Source organism: Poromitra crassiceps, assembly GCF_964638095.1.
Source record: "Poromitra crassiceps genome assembly, chromosome: 20".
Taxonomy (NCBI): domain Eukaryota; kingdom Metazoa; phylum Chordata; class Actinopteri; order Beryciformes; family Melamphaidae; genus Poromitra; species Poromitra crassiceps.
The window spans coordinates 15,447,897-15,465,529 of NC_139637.1; the positions used below are offsets into that span (position 1 = coordinate 15,447,897).

A 17,633-nucleotide genomic window follows, 5' to 3' on the forward strand; every position below is an offset into this window, starting at 1 on the left:
GGATTTGGGAGAAAGGACTGTTGAGATTTGACAGGGGGGCGTCTCTTCTTCAAACCTGTTCCAGCTGTGTTGGATTTGAATGCTGCGCGGACTTCAACGCTGAAACCCGGCCAGAGGAAAGGGGGGGGGCACCCCGCTGGATGCCTCGGATGGTCAAAAGGGGCTCCACCGCTGGCGCGATAGGCAACAAGACGCATCTACTCTGGATGGTAAAAGGACACACCATGGAGGTAGATCTGGACTGATGCTGGCTTTAACCCCCCCGCCCGACGACTGTGAACATAGAGGAGAATCCTGCTTTGATGGATTTAGTTTGAGTCATTTATGTTGTATAGCCCCAAGGAAACGAGCCTGAGACAGCAATGTTCAATCACTGGTCTTGGTTAATTATTCATCAGTGATATAGTATAGGTAGGCTATAGGCTATGGTTTTGTACCGCTTCAATGTAGCATTTTCCCTCCCACTCATTCATTTTTTTTGGACAATGTGTAGTCTTGTGGAATCACACACGCTGGATTGCAGGTTCCATTTTTAGCGTGCGGGGATGTGGAAAAGGATGACTAGTAGGCCCATTCAGTAGCCTAATTGACAGCCAGATTGGAAAGAGCCAAAGCAAGGAGGAGATAAGCTGTTTCCTATACGCGCTGGGAAGCTTTGATAGAAAGAGAGGAGCTGGGTGGTGAGTGGGGTATAGGTCTTTGGACTTTATTTTATTTTATTATTATTTAAATTTATTTATTTTTGTAAACAAAAACAAAAAGAAACAAAGAAAACCACCACCAAACATGTTGCCTTCCCAAGAAGCCTCCAAGATCTACCATGACAACTACATGCGCAACTCCCGCGCCATCGGCGTGCTGTGGGCCATCTTCACCATCTGCTTCGCCATCGTCAACGTGGTGGTGTTCATCCAGCCCTACTGGATCGGCGACAGCGTCAACACGCCGCAGGCGGGCTACTTCGGCCTCTTCCACTACTGCGTGGGCCAAGGCCCGTCGCCCAGCCGAGAGATCACCTGCGTGGGCAGCTTCGCCGACTTCAGCTCCATCCCGTCCGGAGCCTTCAAGGCCGCCTCGGTGTTCGTGCTGCTGTCCATGGTGCTGATCCTCGGCTGCATCGCCTGCATGGCGCTCTTCTTCTTCTGCAACACCTCCACCGTCTACAAGACGTGCGCCTGGATGCAGCTGCTGTGCGGTAAGTAAGGCTGGAGTGGAGGGGGGGTGTTACACCGTATTTGGTGACCCGTCAGATTCTGTGACCTGCAGTGTTTTTTAGGTTGGTTTAGGTTTAGGCTCGAGGAGATGTTTGGGTACAGATCTGCGCCTGCGGGTGCAGCTGCTGTGTGGTATGGCTGCATGCAGCCAGGGGACAGACATAATATAAACCATTAAGTAGTTGCTTATATTAGCATATTGGCTGTTTATTAGTCATTATACATTACTTATTAATGTATTATTCTGCATGATCATTTTACAACGACTAATAGCCCATTACTACAGTCAGAGTTTTCCCTCAATAACCTTGAATTACTGCTTGTTGATAGTAAGGAAGTTGTACATTTATTACAATCTTAATTATGCTTAAGTGGTACAATTGTGAGAGCAAAATGATTGATTGATTGCTTATTAATTGGTTGTTGATCATTACGACTCTGTTCCATAATGATCTATTAATAATCAATCAATCAATCAATAATTTTGCTCTCACACTACCACCTTATAAGGCCCTTACTGAAGCATATTAAGATCATACTTCATGTAACAACTTCCTTACTTACTATCAAAAAGCAGTAATTAGGAGGTTATTGTTTGTGGGAAACTCTTAGTTAATGGCCTAGTAGTTGTAGCCTATGCAGAATAAAGCATTCATAAGTTGCACGGTGGCTCAGTGTTTAGCACTGTTGCCTCACAGCAAGAAGGTCCCGGGTTCAAACCGGGGTCCATCCCGGGTCCTTTCTGTGTGGAGTTTGCATGTTCTTCCCGTGTTCGTGTGGGTTTCCCCCATCAAAAACATGTATGTTAGGGTTAATACTCCCGTCCGCGCCCCTGACCAAGGCACTGGCACTTGAACGGCGGCTGCACACTGCTCCTATAGTTCTAGGAAGGTTCTTAGAGGATGGGTCAAATGCAGAGGATGCATTTCCCCACGGGGAGAATAAAGGATAAGTTAACTGAACAAAAATGATCTGCTGACACTTCATAGTATGTTATGTGGGCAGATGTAACAGCTCAGACGTTGGCATCCGGCACCTCAAACTCAAATGACCTGACTGTTGTACTCAGCTTACCTGCCCATGCAGGCGACCAGGCCCAGATAACAATGAGGTGGATTCATAGTATCAAACCGAGTTGAAGAGTGGTAGATATGTGAAGGGGAAAGGCATGGCTGATGGTTTCTTTTAGAGCCTAGCAGTGTTGGGGGTAACTCGTTACAAAAGTAACATATTACATGTAATATATTACTTTCAGAAGTAACTCAGTAATATAACTTATTACTTATAGGATTTCAGTAATATTATACCAGTTACTTTGTCAAGTAACTCAAGTTACAAATTGAGTTGCATTTTATTAAATCAAAGCACATATTTAAAAAAGAAACAATAATTTCCTAATCAAACTGTGTGTTTTTATGCAAATAACCACTATAGATGACAATAACAAAGGAAAATAATAACATTTTGAATTTGGGATTGTTTACACTGCGACTTGAAGGCGGTTGAAATAATGTTTTGGGATGTTCCGGGGCAGCGATGTCATTCTGCTGCTGCTGCTGTTGTTTTGGTCAAAGTAATGCAAAAGTAGTGTAATAAGTAACAAGTTACTCTACACAGACAGTAATATTGTAATTTAAAGTAACATATTACTTTCAAATGAAAGTAACTAGTAATATGTAGTATATTACATTTTGAAAGTAACTTGCCCAACATTGCCTACTAGTTGTGAAGCCTTGTGATGATCAACAACTGGATTTCAGACAGTATTTTACACATCTTTTCATTCACCACCACAATAGATTACCCATCTCCCTGTAAGTTAAAATCAGTTGCCCTATATCAGAGGTTCCCAAACATTTCAGACCATGTACCACTCAATATATACCGAACCAAATTGCAGACACTAACCATTTGTCCCTCTAAATCTGCAGCTGGATAGGCTGCTGTTGTCCGAGTCAGACCACAATTAACCAACACAACATTTTAGCCAGTGAAAATTGATGAGACACAACAGATAAACATCGTATTTGCAGATAGGCTGATGGCAGTCAGCAAGGCTCTATGCGTACCAGCAGGTGGAAGCTCCCGGACTACCAGTGGTGCGCAGTCCACAGTTTGGAAATCACTGCCCTATAGTATAGTAGTGTAACAGTAGACCTATGAGAACATCACCCTATACCAGTGGTTCTCAAATGGGGGTCCTTGAGGGGGTTCCAGGGGGGTCCCCAGCCAAAAGGGGATCATTTATTTTTGCTATAATTCCATTCATAAGTAACACAATGACTATTTTGGTCATGGGTTTTCTACACCTTCTGTAATAAAACATCTAAAAGCATCAATCTTATTATCATATGGGGGAGCGTGGGACAAAATCCTATCAAATGGGGGTCTGTGGTCTAATCTTTGTCAGTTTAGGGGTCCTTCATGTGAAACATTTTAGAGCCACTGCCCTATACTAAATTCTTTAAGAGAAATATCACAGCACAGCTAAGTCCCAATAGGAATATGAATAGGCTATTGTAGTTATAGGCCTGCCATATGAAGACACACAAATTACCATAAAGCATAAGCATGAGACGGCCACTATAAACTCACTATTTAAATACCAACATGCACAATATAAGTTCCTATGGGAATACTGTATATAGGGATATCATCGTGTTTGAAAGCTTTTTATGCAGCGGTTCCGCCTGAAATCAATACGCTGTTGTCTCGCTACGGTTAATTAGTTGCACGGGTTTTCTATTAGCGTTTGTGCTGAAAGAAGCATGGCGCCTCAGTGTTGAGACAGTGGCAATATAGTGTCGCTATTATTCACGTCGCGGAATTGCAGTGAAGGCAAAATACTAGACATGGATCCAACCTGTTAGCATTGATATATTCCGAGGGCACCCCACTGAATTTCGACAGGAAAAGCGACGGGAGCGTAAGTTTATGCTGATGTCATGCAAATTTTATTCATTCATTCATTCATTTGGGGCTCGCCATATAGACCGATGCAGTGGAGTAGTGTGAGTGCAGGCTGCTGCATCCGACTATTGCTATTTTGAGGGGATGAATTCAGGTTGATTGGATGAGTGTTTCCAGGCAGGTGGGGTTTTTGTCTTTGGCTTCGTGGTTACTTAGATTACAGTTTGTAGAAATGATCTGGGGAGGAGTGGGGGGGGGGGGGGGGTTCTCTAGCCTACATGCCTGCCTGCAGGACAGATGGTGTTGGAGAATTGCTTCACACCTGCTACCTTGAATGACCGCCGAGCAGCTTCGGCACTGGGGACGGACAGAGGGTGGTTCTCTAACATGATTGGCACTATTTTTAAAGTCGAGCTGAACCCAAAAATTACTTTTCTTTTCTTTTAGTTCAAATACTTGGGTATGCAGTGCACCTGTATTTAATCATGTAGGCCAAAAAAAAATCACAAAAATCTAATTTCTTTAGTTTTTCCATACTTTTTCACATCAAAAGTTCATTTTTCAAGATTTCATTCATAACAGTAATCAACCGTTTGCTGACGTCACCTAGTACTATCAAATCTCTACCCTATTTCAACCAATCATATCACGACATGGCAGCTGTCAATCAAATCTTCATTTCAGGATAATTTTCTCCTCCAAATGAAGGAGAAAATGGCGCCTAGTGCCTGTCATCTGGCAGAATTCTTATCCCATAAACTAACTTACTAACTTGGTCAATTGTATGTTGATCTACACAATAAAGAAAATGGTAATTTCTAAGAATGCAAAGAAATGTAACTGGCTCGTTAAATCTCGCATTCCAGAAATATTGTATTTACTGCAATAGCGATAATGGCGCGCGCCTGAGAGCCTAGTTGTCAGGGGTCGCCCCTCGGAGATTCCATGCGGGCGGGCAGCACCCATACATCGGATTCTGCTCGTTCCACACAGAAGCAGCTGGCTGCCTGGTACTCTGCGGATCCCACTCGCGTAGCACAACAACATGCTGAATCCCACTCGATTTGGGGGTGGAACATGCCAGGATTGGCCAATGCCAAAGCCAGTCCCCAGAATTGTCAAATCAAATCATCGACACCGTATATGGTCTGCCTCTCAATTTATTTTCAGTCTCCGACGCTCGCGCTAGTGCATTCCGTTCCGGTTCACCTCGACTTTAAGGTCATATTATGATCATTATATTACGGTACTCTTTGGACAGCTCTGTATAGATTTGTGAATTTGTATTTTGGATGTGTGGCTTTGACTGTGAGAAACTGGTTTTGTAAGCACCAAAAGTGAAATGTAACTATAACCTTAAAACAAACATAATCCACAATTTCCAATGCAGAATTGATTATCGATGGTGCTTCCAGATTTTTGCTGGCTTCACATGCTTTTGTGTTTAGTTTCTAGCTTTAGAATAAAGATATCGACACTCATAGTGACTGAACATGCATCTGGCCCACTCTCAGTTTATGAGCCCAAAAAAGGCTCCTATTCACAGAGTGGCTTTATGTATACGGCCTGCCGGCTGTGGAACGCCTTGCCCAGGACAATTCAAAGCTCTCCCACTGTTACAGGCTTCAGGAAGGCCGTGAAGCGTCATTTGCAAGGAATTGTGTCCTTTGGGGGCTTTGCGTCTTTCCTGAAGAACAGGTACTTTTGTCTCTTTGTGCATCTGACTCTTCATATGTACTTTTTATATTGTACAGATGTCTTAAATGTTCTTTGTATGCTTCTTGGGACCACAGTGGAAATCAGTTGAACAACTTTTTTTAAGTGTTATTATATTATTATGCTGTATATTATTATATAGAGATGATGACATTTCATGGGGGACTGTTGCACTTCAGACATAAATGACAGTTAGGCCTAAGGTGAACAGATGTCGCCCCCAAGGTAAGCGCCGCATGTGGGGCCAGACGTCATCCTGGTGTAGGGAGAGCCCCATGCTGTACTGCAGATTACAGAAGCCTCCTCCTCATACAGTATACTCATATTTACTCATATTTCCAGCAAACCTCCTGTGCATATATCTGTCTTCTTTATAAGCTGATCAATGTGATAAATAGCCCGGGCAGAATTGTGTGGGAGTCAGTTTTCTGCACCGAAAGAGTCAGCATACTCAATAAGAGCGAGCGAGCGAGAGAGAGAGAGAGCGAGAGAGAGATCAGCACTTTTCCCTCTTTCTTATTGTTCTTTTTCTCATCTTCATCACCCACTCCGTGCTCTGTTCTGCAGAGTGTGCTGCTCCACAATCTGCATCAAGCAGCGACTGCGGGAGAGGCAGAGGTGCACATTGCACTCTCTTCATGTAGGCGACATCTTCATGACTTCACAGGAACTGAACCCGGGTCCCTACTAGGGGTGTCAAAAATAATCGATTATAAGATGCATCGCGATGCGGACGTGCACGATTCTGCATCGATTCACAAATGTCAAAAATCGATTATTAAAAAAAAACTACTAATAATAATAATAATAATCATAATAATAATCATAATAATCAAATAAAATATAATGGAAGTACATGCAGTTGTTTATTTTAATTATGGATCATAATACAATGCAATTCCAAATGCACTTTTATTTTAAAAGTAGCCACACAGTGAGAAAAAAGAAAGTGAGAAAAAATAAATCATGTATTGGGGAAAAAAAGCGATGCATCGATAATCGTAATCGAATCGAATCGTAGCCCTCTGAATCGTAATCGAATCGAACCGTGAGGCCAGTGAAGATTCACAGCCCTAGTCCCTACCATGCAAACCCGACGCCAGACATCAGTGACTATATAGAACAGCACACAATGCCTTGAAGAGTGCCACCGCAGCACTGCCTCTTCCATCGTAACCCAGTCGCCAGAATCAAATGCGGGCGTTGTATGTTTTTGTTTGAAACAAAACGTCGGCCTTTCTAAAACATGGCATTTCACTTTTCTGCAGACCTAGAATCTCAATGTAAATTTGAAAGAAAATGGCGGTTAATTTGACCTTAAAGGATGGCTTTACCGATTATCAACCCACTTTGTATCTTTATAATGTCATTAATATAAGCACATGGTCAGTGTTTACCTTCGCTGTATGTTTTACACACGGAGAGCTCCCATTTTCTCCTCTGGCAAAACACTCCGCTGTGATGTGTTTTACGTCACAACGGAACTGCAGAAGCTCTGCTCCAGACGCGGAATCTGCTCCGAGGGCTGTCGATTCGGCTTCTAGGGCGGCTGTTATTATTTATTTGTATTTATTTGTATTTATTTGTATTCTAAGTATGTGCACATCTGACTGAGAATCGCATGGGGAGCGTTAACGAGCCTTAATGACTTGTAGCCGACGGGGGCGGAGTTTCTGCAAGCCAGACAAGGACGGATATTTCTCTGTGTGGAAAACATACACTGCCCATCTGCCCATTCATAGCTTTCAAGGGGCGTTACGTAAGTACAAGGAACGCCCCTTTTGGCGGTCAAAACTCAAAACAACAATGGCGCTGAACACTGACCAGACGCAGCTGCAGCAAAAAGCGGTCTTTTTTCCTCCAGTTTCCAGTCAGGAATATTTAAACGCAGCACAGCTCTGTTTCATTAGTGACATACTGACACGGTGAATCGATTCACTTTGCACCGTGACTCCAGTGTCTGCTTCATATTGGAAACGCAGCACAGCTCTGCCAGTAAAAAGCAGTTCCCTCGTAAGGGGACTGGTGTGTGTGTGTGTGTGTGTGAGTTTTCTTTCTCCGACGGCATTCTGTAAAAGCACAAGCCAGGCGTGTCTCCTCGTCGGTTAGTGCAACCGATAGCACAACAGGTATCCGGCATTTTGGCTGAACAAACAGCGTGAGAAACTAGTGACTCGGCGGGCACTGCGGAATTAACAAGTTTTTTTGACCGCCAGGTGGGCGTTCCCGGCATAACGTAACGCCCCTTGAAAGCTATGAATATTAACGACATTATAATGATACAAAGTGGGTTGATAATCGTCAAAGCCATCCTTTAGACGCAAATAAAACAACTAGGGTTATGTTTAGGCAAGTAAAACAACTTGGTTAAGGTGAGGATTGTGGTTTGGGTTAGGCTTAAATAACCAAAACGTTAGACGTGACTCACAGGTGAAATGTAGACTTTGGAAACCCGCTGTGACCATGCCTGGGGATCGAACACGGCCCTCCGGTGTGAGAGGCAAGTGTTTACGCCCTCCCTCCATCCACCCCGGCCACATCGCCCCCTTGTGGCCACTGTGCAGACTGGCGTGCATAATGTTGATATATACACGGATCTAGAAACGTGCTATGCAGAAACCTACAATGCTGACATTTCCTTCTGGCGAGCAGGCTCTCCATCGACGATGATGATGATGATGATGATGATGATGAGAACGTAGATGAGGGCGATGGTTAGGTTGATGACAAAGCCAAAGGACTGGCATTAGTTCCATAATGTCACTGTGAATGTGATGATCGTGCTGAAGCACCTGGCTCCCTTTCAGCCATCGGCAGCACTTTTACTTAAAGGCCTGTGTCTTTGCCTTAAGTATTAATACTTCATTACCTTCTCAACCCATCGCACTTTACACATCCTACGAAGATCTGTCAACTCTCTGATCAAACCTGTTCACACATGGAGGAAACGCGTTACTTAACAGTAATTATGAATTGCTTAAATGTATCCACAGTGGTAGTTTACATTAGATAAAAAAGCCATGCATCTAGTGTTATTGGTTTGCCAGGTTGTGTGGCTCACTCGCTTTGCAACTGTAGCCAGTTTGAGCTAACAGCGAAAGAAACATCAATGTACAGTAGTAGCATCACATAGACGTACAACAGAATAACATTTAGGCTAAACTGATACTGCCGTTACTGTTGCAATATTTGCATCAGTATAACCAATTATGCCCCTAATTTCATTAGAAAAGTTACAATCATCAGCCTACCAGGTCTGGGGAAGTCATTTTTACTAAGGTGGGCACTGTTGGCTGGTGAGCTGCACACAGCTTATTTGATAATATAACACATCAAATAGCCTACTTTGACCAACCGCTATTCACCTTATGTAGCCCCGCCCACTTGACCCAGTTGTGTTATGACTTCCTGTTCAAAACACCGTCTGTTTTACCTGCTCACTAGTACTGTACTGTCACAGGAAGTGTCAACACAATAGGAAGTAACCAGCGGACCCCTCCCTGTGTTGGAACATAAGGTGAATAAAACTCAAGAAGAAGACAATTTCCACTCAAGCCTTTAGCCTTTAGCATTTACTTGTACCTTTCAATACTTAAGTACATTACTTTTGGTACTTACAGAGAGTGATACTTTAACACATTTACTGAAGTAATAATATTCTAATAGGTGACTTGAACTTCTATCAAAGTAATTTTCTGGTGAGATATCTGTTTTAGGTCAAGTGTAACTTCTGGGCACTTCCTCCACCACTGGACCTACATCTGTCATGTGATGACTTCCGGCTAAAAAACAAGAAAAAGAAAATGGCTGGCTGCTCCAATATCATCTAACTCTGAATTAACTAATAATTTAGCCAATTGTATGTAACATACCAAATAAAACCAAACGGCAATGTCTAAGAATGCAACGCCATGTAACTGGCTTGTTAAGTCTCGCATTCCAGGGAATTACGTTAACGTCTGCCGGTCTTATAGACATCATAAGTGGCTCGAGCGCTCGGAGGAGAGAAAACTATCTGAAGCTTTCTTTGTTGGAGTCCAGGTATGTTTTAAAAGAACGTGCTCGTCATTGTCGACGATAACGTTATCTGACCTGGCTAACAGCTTGCTTGCTGTGTACCGAGCTCAAAGTAGTAGGCTACGTTCTTTATTTTACCCCCTGCACTGTCCGCTACAAAAACAACTCAGTTCCTCGTGACGTTCTTTCATAATTCGCGCCGTGACCGCCGGAAGTGTTCACACGACCCGGGAAGAATTTGGCCCACCCCCGCGTCTGAACATAAGGTGAATAAGCCCTGGCAATTGTAAAATCTTTCACTTTAGTTTGAGTTACGCCAGAGTTTGTGGAACTTCAGAAGGTTTTGCCGTCCTTCCAGTGGATGTGCGATGTGTGCTAGAGGTGAGTTGTCTAACAGGCTTGGCCGACAGCCTAATGCCGTTCACCACCTTGGAGAGGATTGTTTAATCATCCACTCTGCCCTACTGGGTATAGCAGCAGCTCCTGTGGCACAGCACAGTGACACAGTGTATCACAGCAGCTCCAGTAAGGGCCAATTTCAAACAACGGTGGCCTAGATGTAGGCCAAAAATGCACCAAATGTGTCAAATAGGGAGATGTTTGGGCACCGGTGTTGTTGCCTCCTGACCTCGCGTCACTCATTTGTCCACTTTGAAATGTTCCGCTGGTAAATTGTTGACCATGCAGTGTTGCAACAGGTTCTCATTACCAGTGCGTCAATATATGCCGATTTGTACCGGCCCCGCCCCCCCCTTCGCCGTCATTTATTGCCGATGTGAAAGCCGTACGTCGGCCGTATGTTCCCCCAGGCACAGACACCGGCTCTTCCTGGTTTCTTTGCCCTGCTCGGCCAAATAACCAGGAAGAGAGCCGGAGCTCAGAGCTCCCCGGCGGCCGCGACCGGTTTTCGCAGGAGCCCAGCAACTTGGTTGCGTTTAGGGAAGTAAAATAACCTTAGGTTTAGGTAACAAAAGCAACTTTCAGTTGGACGTTTGTGCACCTCAAACATGGAACACCATTCAACAAACACTGAAACTCAGTACTTTTGTATTCTTCGGTCAGTTTAAATCTCTAATCACCCACCATTTCACCTCCATAATCTGCAGTTGTTTTGATTGACTGTATACACCTTATGTTCAAACACTACTGTTTGCATCTTGTATTTTATTGTATTTACTATATGTACTATGTTTTTTTTTTTTACTGTGTCATCGACATCATTGCAAATGAGGCTTGTCCTCCATGAATTTTCGAGTTTAAATAAAGATTGAATGAATTTAGGGTTATGGTTCGGATCGGGATTCGAAGCAGGTCTCTCGTGATGAGAGCGTTAACTTGCGAGGTGACCTCCAGACGGTCCAGCAGTCCTTCTCATATTACGATGTGAAAGGCACCCTTTCACGTCGGCAATAACGACGCCGAGGGGGGTGTGGGGTGGGGGGGGGGGGGGGGGGGGTGTGACTAATTGCTGGATTTTGAGGAGTAAGACTGGGTTGCGTTGTTGCCAGCAGTTACCCTGTTCACAATCAATGCCCTTTTGGGTTTGGAGCATGCATCCAAGAACGTGCACAACTACTGTATCTGGAGGACCTTGGTTTGTCTCTGATTTGTCCTGCACACTGCTGACCTTATTCCTTGGTTTTGCCTTCTTGTCGTCCCATAGCTTCCACAGACAGTGTTAAACCTCCGTCCAGGTGGTCAATGGCTCATTTTGGCTGCTTTGGTACACTTGTTGGTACCATTCCAATGCAAAGAGCTGGCGTGCTCTGGTCCTTTTCAAGTACATTAAATGTATAGAAAATTGATCAGGTCGAGCACACTCATAATCCCATCTCATTTTCATCTCAAAGATGCCAATACAAGGAGGTACGGTGGTGCAGTGGTAAGCACTATCGGCTCACAGCTCGAAGGTCGCGGGTTCGATTCCCACCTGGGACGATGTGAACGCTGAAGGAATGCGTGCCCGTCCGCATGTCCTCGAGTGCCCACCGCCCGGGTGGGGTCGTCAAAAGGGCCTTTCTGTGTGGAGTTTGCATGTTCTCCCCGTGCCTCCCGGGGGTTTCCTTCATATAGGAATCCCCTTCACAAAAACATGCAATATCCTGGTTGCTAATGTGGTTCCTCCTCTGGTCGTTTAGGGGCGCCTGTTCAGAGGGAGGGGAACTGGTTGGAATAGCGTGATCCTCCCACGTGCTATGTCCTACCGGTGAAGCTTCCTCTGTCAGGTGAAAAGAAGCGGCTGGCTGACTGCCCATGTCTCGGAGGAAGCAGTCTCGGCTCTCCCCAGATCGGCAGAGGATGGAGTAGCAACCAGGATTGAGAAATCAAGCGAGCACTAATGGGGGATAAAATGAGATAAAAAAATCGGGAAAAAAACATAAAAAAAAAAAAGAAAAAAAAAAAGATGCCAATACACACTGAGAGTCACTCAAGAGGTCTGTGTGGGATTTTGGCCAACGTGCCATATTTCTTTTTCACTCTTTTTCACAATTATTTAACCAAAAAGTCACATTAAGCATTTCTTAAGGGAGACCTGGTGGCCGAGAAATCAGCATCAAGACTACATCTATCTATCTATCTATCTATCTATCTATCTATCTATCTATCTATCTATCTATCTATCTATCTAGGTGCGATCGGGCTGAAACCTTGAGGGTGTGTAAAGGTCACCCGTGACCTGACGGAGCCATATTTTTTAATTAGGCTAATTGCTAATGATGTGATGTCATCAGTGATGATATCATGATGTCATCAGTGATGATGTCAAAAGTGATGTCATAAGGTCGCGCGCACACACACACACACACACACACACACACACACACACACACACACACAAGGTGTCATTGTGGCAAGACTAATGATCAGTGATGTCACACAAACACACAAGGAGGCATTGGGACAAGACTGATCAGTGATGTCATAGGGGGGTACACACACATACACACACACTGATGTCATCAGTGATATCATAATGGGGCACACACACACACACACACACAAACACGCAAGGAGGCATTGTGACATCACTGATGCCACAACATTTTGTGAGCAACACACACCCCTGCCCGCGCCAATAGGGCAGGCGAGGCCATGCAGCAGCCAAGCTACCGTCGAGGCCGCGCAGCGGCCAACCCTAGAAAAAGGACAATCAACATCACATTAGTAGCCAAGTGCAAAGTTAGAATTTGCAGCATAAATGCTCAAGGCAGCCATACATGCTGCACTGCTGCTGCATTGCTGCTCCAAACCCAAAGGGAATTGATCCTGCAGATTCCTGCAGTACTAAAGCAGGCCACTGGGCGGGGCGGGGAGGCAGTGGCAACAATCAGGTCACCACTGCGTCGATCAACAATTGACCAGCAGAACCTTTAAAGGTGGACAAAGAGTGATAAATGGTCACGCAGAAGGCTTAAACTAGGAATGATCAGATCAGCATTATACATTATACAGTCCACAGACCAACTGCAGCTAAAATAGGCTGTGGTTGGGGCACTAGTGAGCTGCCAACTGCCTGCTACAATGTGGATGTTGTACCTGAAAGCCACACTTAAGTAAAAGTACAGATATCTTACGAGAAAATGACTTTGGTCGACGTTAAAGTCACCTATTATATGACTTGAGTAAAAGTCTTAAAACTATCTGTTATTTACTGTAGCCTACTTAAGTAGTCACGTGGGTTTTGCGCATGTTTTCCCACGGACACGCCCACTTAGGAGACTTGCGGCAGGTCTGAGTCAATGGTTGACCACGCCCATTTAGGAGACTTGCTGCTACCATTTGTTAGAATTGGCGGAGCCTGCGGTCGACTCATCTATAGTAATATAGTATCTATGATAATGGGCTCATTTCAGATGCATTCTGGACAGAGGAGCAGGGGGGTAGGGGGGCGGGGCTTCAGATTCTACTCGTCTTGTTCAGAACAAAGATGAGTTTAGTTCAGTGCACGAGGCGTTTTGGCAAATGCAGGTGAGGTTTCAGGTTTGACTTTTGTGCCCCCCACAGAAGACGTTTTTTCTCAAGGAGCACCAGTTGCTTTTCTTTTATCTCCTCTCCTCTCCTCTCCTCTCCTCTCCTCTCCTCTCCTCTCCTCTCCTCTCCTCTCCTCTCCTCTCCTCCTCTCCTCTCTCCTCTCCTCACCTCTCCTCCCCTCTCCTCTCCCCTCCTCTCCTACTCTCCTCCTCTCCTCTAATCTCCTCCCCTCTCCCCTCCTCTCCTACTCTCCTCCCCTCCTCGAATCTCCTCCTCTCCCTCCTCCCCTCCTCTCCTCTTCTCCTCTCTCCTCTCCTCTCCTCTCCTCTCTCTCCTCTCCTCTCCTCTCCTCTCCTCTCCCCTCTCCTCCTCATACTCTCTCTCCTCTCCTCTCCTCTCCTCCTCTCCTCTCTCCTCTCCTCACCTCTCTCCTCTCCTCTCCTCCTCACCTCTCTCCTCTCCTCTCCTCCACTCTCCTCACCTCTCCTCCCCTCTCCTCTCCTCTCCTCATCTCTCCTCTCTCCTCTCCTCCCCTCTCCTCTCCCCTCCTCTCCTACTCTCCTCCCTCCTCTAATCTCCTCCCCTCTCCTCTCCCCTCCACTCCTACTTTCCCCCCCTCCTCTCCTCTCCTCTTCTCCTCTCCTCTCCTCTCCTCCTCATCTCCTCTCTCCTCTCCTCTTCTCCTCTCCTCTCCTCCTCTCCTCTCCTCCTCATCTCCTCTCTCCTCTCCTCTCCTCCTCATCTCCTCTCTCCTCTCCTCTTCTCCTCTCCTCTCCTCCTCTCCTCTCCTCCTCATCTCCTCCTCTCCTACTCTCCTCCCCTCCTCTAATCTCCTCCCCTCTCCTCTCCCCTCCACTCCTACTTCCCCCCCTCCTCTCCTCTCCTCTTCTCTCTCCTCTCCTCCTCTCCTCTCCTCCTCATCTCCTCCTCTCTCCTCTCCTCTCCTCCTCATCTCCTCTCTCCTCTCCTCTTCTCCTCTCCTCTCTCCTCTCCTCTCCCTCCTCAATCTCCTCTCTCCTCTCCTCTCCTCCTCATCTCCTCTCCTCTTCTCCTCTCCTCTCCTCCTCTCCTCTCCTCCTCATCTCCTCCTCTCCTCTCTCCTCTCCTCCTCTAATCTCCTCCCTCTCCTCTCCTCTCCTCCTCTAATCTCCTCCTCTCCCCTCTCCTCTCCTCCTCTAATCTCCTCCTCTCTCCTCTCCTCTCCTCCTCTAATCTCCTCCTCTCCTCTCTCCTCTCCTCCTCTAATCTCCTCCTCTCTCCTCTCCTCTCCTCCTCTAATCTCTTCCTCTCCTCCTCTCCTCTCCTCCTCTCCTCTCCTCTCCTCCTCTCCTCCTCTCCTCCTCTCCTCTCCCATGTCCTCAGTGAGCGCTGTCGGCGGCCCACTAGCTGCTGCAGCTCGGGTGACTCCGCGCCTCCCTCCTCTCCTCCATCAACTCATCCCTCCCATCCCCCGCTCACGTCTGACCCTGTCTGCTGCAATATTAAACAGAACTAAGCAGGACATGGGCCACGGCGCAGGAGAGAAACTGCCCTGGGAGGAACAACCTGTCAGCGGCTGCTCCTTCTCCTTGGGAGGGTGGGGGGGGAGGGGGGAGTGGGGGGGTGTAAGAGAGAGAGAGAGTGAGACAGAGAGAGAGAGAGACAGAGAGAGAGAGTGAGACAGAGAGAGAGAGGAGAGAGAGAGAGAGGAAATAGATGCAAACAGAGAGAAAAAAGAGAGCACCAAGCGAAAAAGAGTGAGTGTGATTGAGAGACAAGTGAGAGAGAGAGAAAATAGAGGGAGAAAGTCATAGAGACACTGCATGAAATAGGCCACGCCCATCACGGGGGAAAAGCTCCGTTCATTGCCACACACCAGCGTCATTTTCCTTGAATTAAACATAGCTAAAAGCTGTTGTGTGGTGGGCTGCGCAGACAACAAATGTAAAAAATCGCCAGTTAAAGTTTTTTTTGTACTCCTGAGCAAAACAAGGAAGCCATTGAGAATTGGCGAGAAGAAAAATGTGGATCTAGATGTCAAGGAAGTAAGTTGGAGTGTTCATCTTCCGTATATACGATCTTTTTGTGCAACACGCAACCATGCACGTGACATAGTTGAACGCCAGGATTGGAGGGGGGGGTTCTGTTTTCCCCCGTCTTGGGCGTGGCTTCTGAATGATGACGCGTTACGCAGTGTCTCTATAGCCTGGTAAACCGTCCAGATTCCAGATCACATGAACTCACATTCTGTTTGGTTCTGCGGTAATCCGTCTGCCTGGCTTCCGGCCCGGGATGGGCCTTTTCAGAAATTACAAAGTGCCCGGGCCAATCAGGGTCCTGCCTCATAGTTGACAAAGTATTGCACCAATCAGGTGCTCCATTCATTCAGGTGCTGGCAACACAGCAGTGGCAGCTCCTGAAACAACCCACAACTACTAGTAACTAGGGGTGCACGATATTTTGGCGTTATTATTTATTATTCCAATAATGACATTTTAGCCGATAAATAGCCCCCGATAATACGGCGCCAACTTGGCTTTGTTTTGCATTGGAAGTGGAGCATTGTTGTCGCGTGCTCGTGACGTCACAAGCAGCTGGCGAAACCAGCATTGTACAAATGTGGCTGTTGACAGTTTCAAAGGATAACAAAACAACGCGTTTGCAATTTGCAATACATGTCCCGACAGGGTTTTCTGAGATGAGGGGAAAGTCTGAGCGGGGCGTTACGTTAAACCAAACGTGGGGGAGGAGGCAGCACATTTGTTTAGCGCTAACATACAGTCAGTGGCGTTAACGGTTAGCTAGCTGGCCATAACGTACCGTTCCGCAGGCAGCGCGGTCCTCAAGCTTGTTGTGACCAAACATTCCTGCATTTGAAGCACTTCATACTCCAGAGCTGGTGTAAACCATACAGAACCTCATGCGTGTGTGTGTGTATGTATGTGTGTGTGTGTGTGTGTGTGTGTGTGTGTGTGTGTGTGTGTGTGTGTGTGTGCGTGTGTGTTTAAGCCTGGTCGGCTGAATAAAATGTTGGCAGGTATGATGAATGTCAACATTGTGAATCAAATTGTTGCATAATCAACATTTCTAGATATACATATATCAACATTAGTCTATATAGAGTCTGCTAGTGAAATAGCGCGGTGGCCAGTAGGGCTGATGTGGTCTGGGTGGATGGAGGGTGCTGGGCTGATGTGGTCTGGGTGGATGGAGGGTGTAGGGCTGATGTGGTCTGGGTGGATGGAGGGTGTAGGGCTGATGTGGTCTGGGTGGATGGAGGGTGTAGGGCTGATGTGGTCTGGGTGGATGGAGGGTGTAGGGCTGATGTGGTCTGGGTGGATGGAGGGTGTTGGGCTGATGTGGTCTGGGTGGATGGAGGGTGTTGGGCTGATGTGGTCTGGGTGGATGGAGGGTGTTGGGCTGATGTGGTCTGGGTGGATGGAGGGTGTTGGGCTGATGTGGTCTGGGTGGATGGAGGGTGTTGGGCTGATGTGGTCTGGGTGGATGGAGGGTGTTGGGCTGATGTGGTCTGGGTGGATGGAGGGTGTTGGGCTGATGTGGTCTGGGTGGATGGAGGTGTTGGGCTGATGTGGTCTGGGTGGATGGAGGGTGTGGGCTGATGTGTCTGGGTGATGGAGGGTGTTGGGCTGATGTGGTCTGGGTGGATGGAGGGTGTTGGGCTGATGTGGTCTGGGTGGATGGAGGGTGTTGGGCTGATGTGGTCTGGTGGATGGAGGGTGTTGGGCTGATGTGGTCTGGGTGGATGGAGGGTGTTGGGCTGATGTGGTCTGGGTGGATGGAGGGTGTTGGGCTGATGTGGTCTGG

General features: G+C 46.5%; 1 protein-coding gene across 1 annotated transcript in view; it reads left to right on the forward strand.

The window, feature by feature from the left end:
• Positions 1 to 786: 786 nt before the first annotated feature.
• LOC310794765 (LHFPL tetraspan subfamily member 4 protein-like) overlaps positions 787 to 17,633 on the forward strand; it is a gene marked incomplete at both ends in the record, with an annotated part of 33,855 nt that continues 17,008 nt past the window's right edge. The window contains one exon of the mRNA XM_083656801.1: positions 787 to 1,195. Within this exon, the coding sequence (XP_083512927.1) occupies positions 787 to 1,195 (409 nt within the window). The remainder of the gene's footprint in view (positions 1,196 to 17,633) is intronic.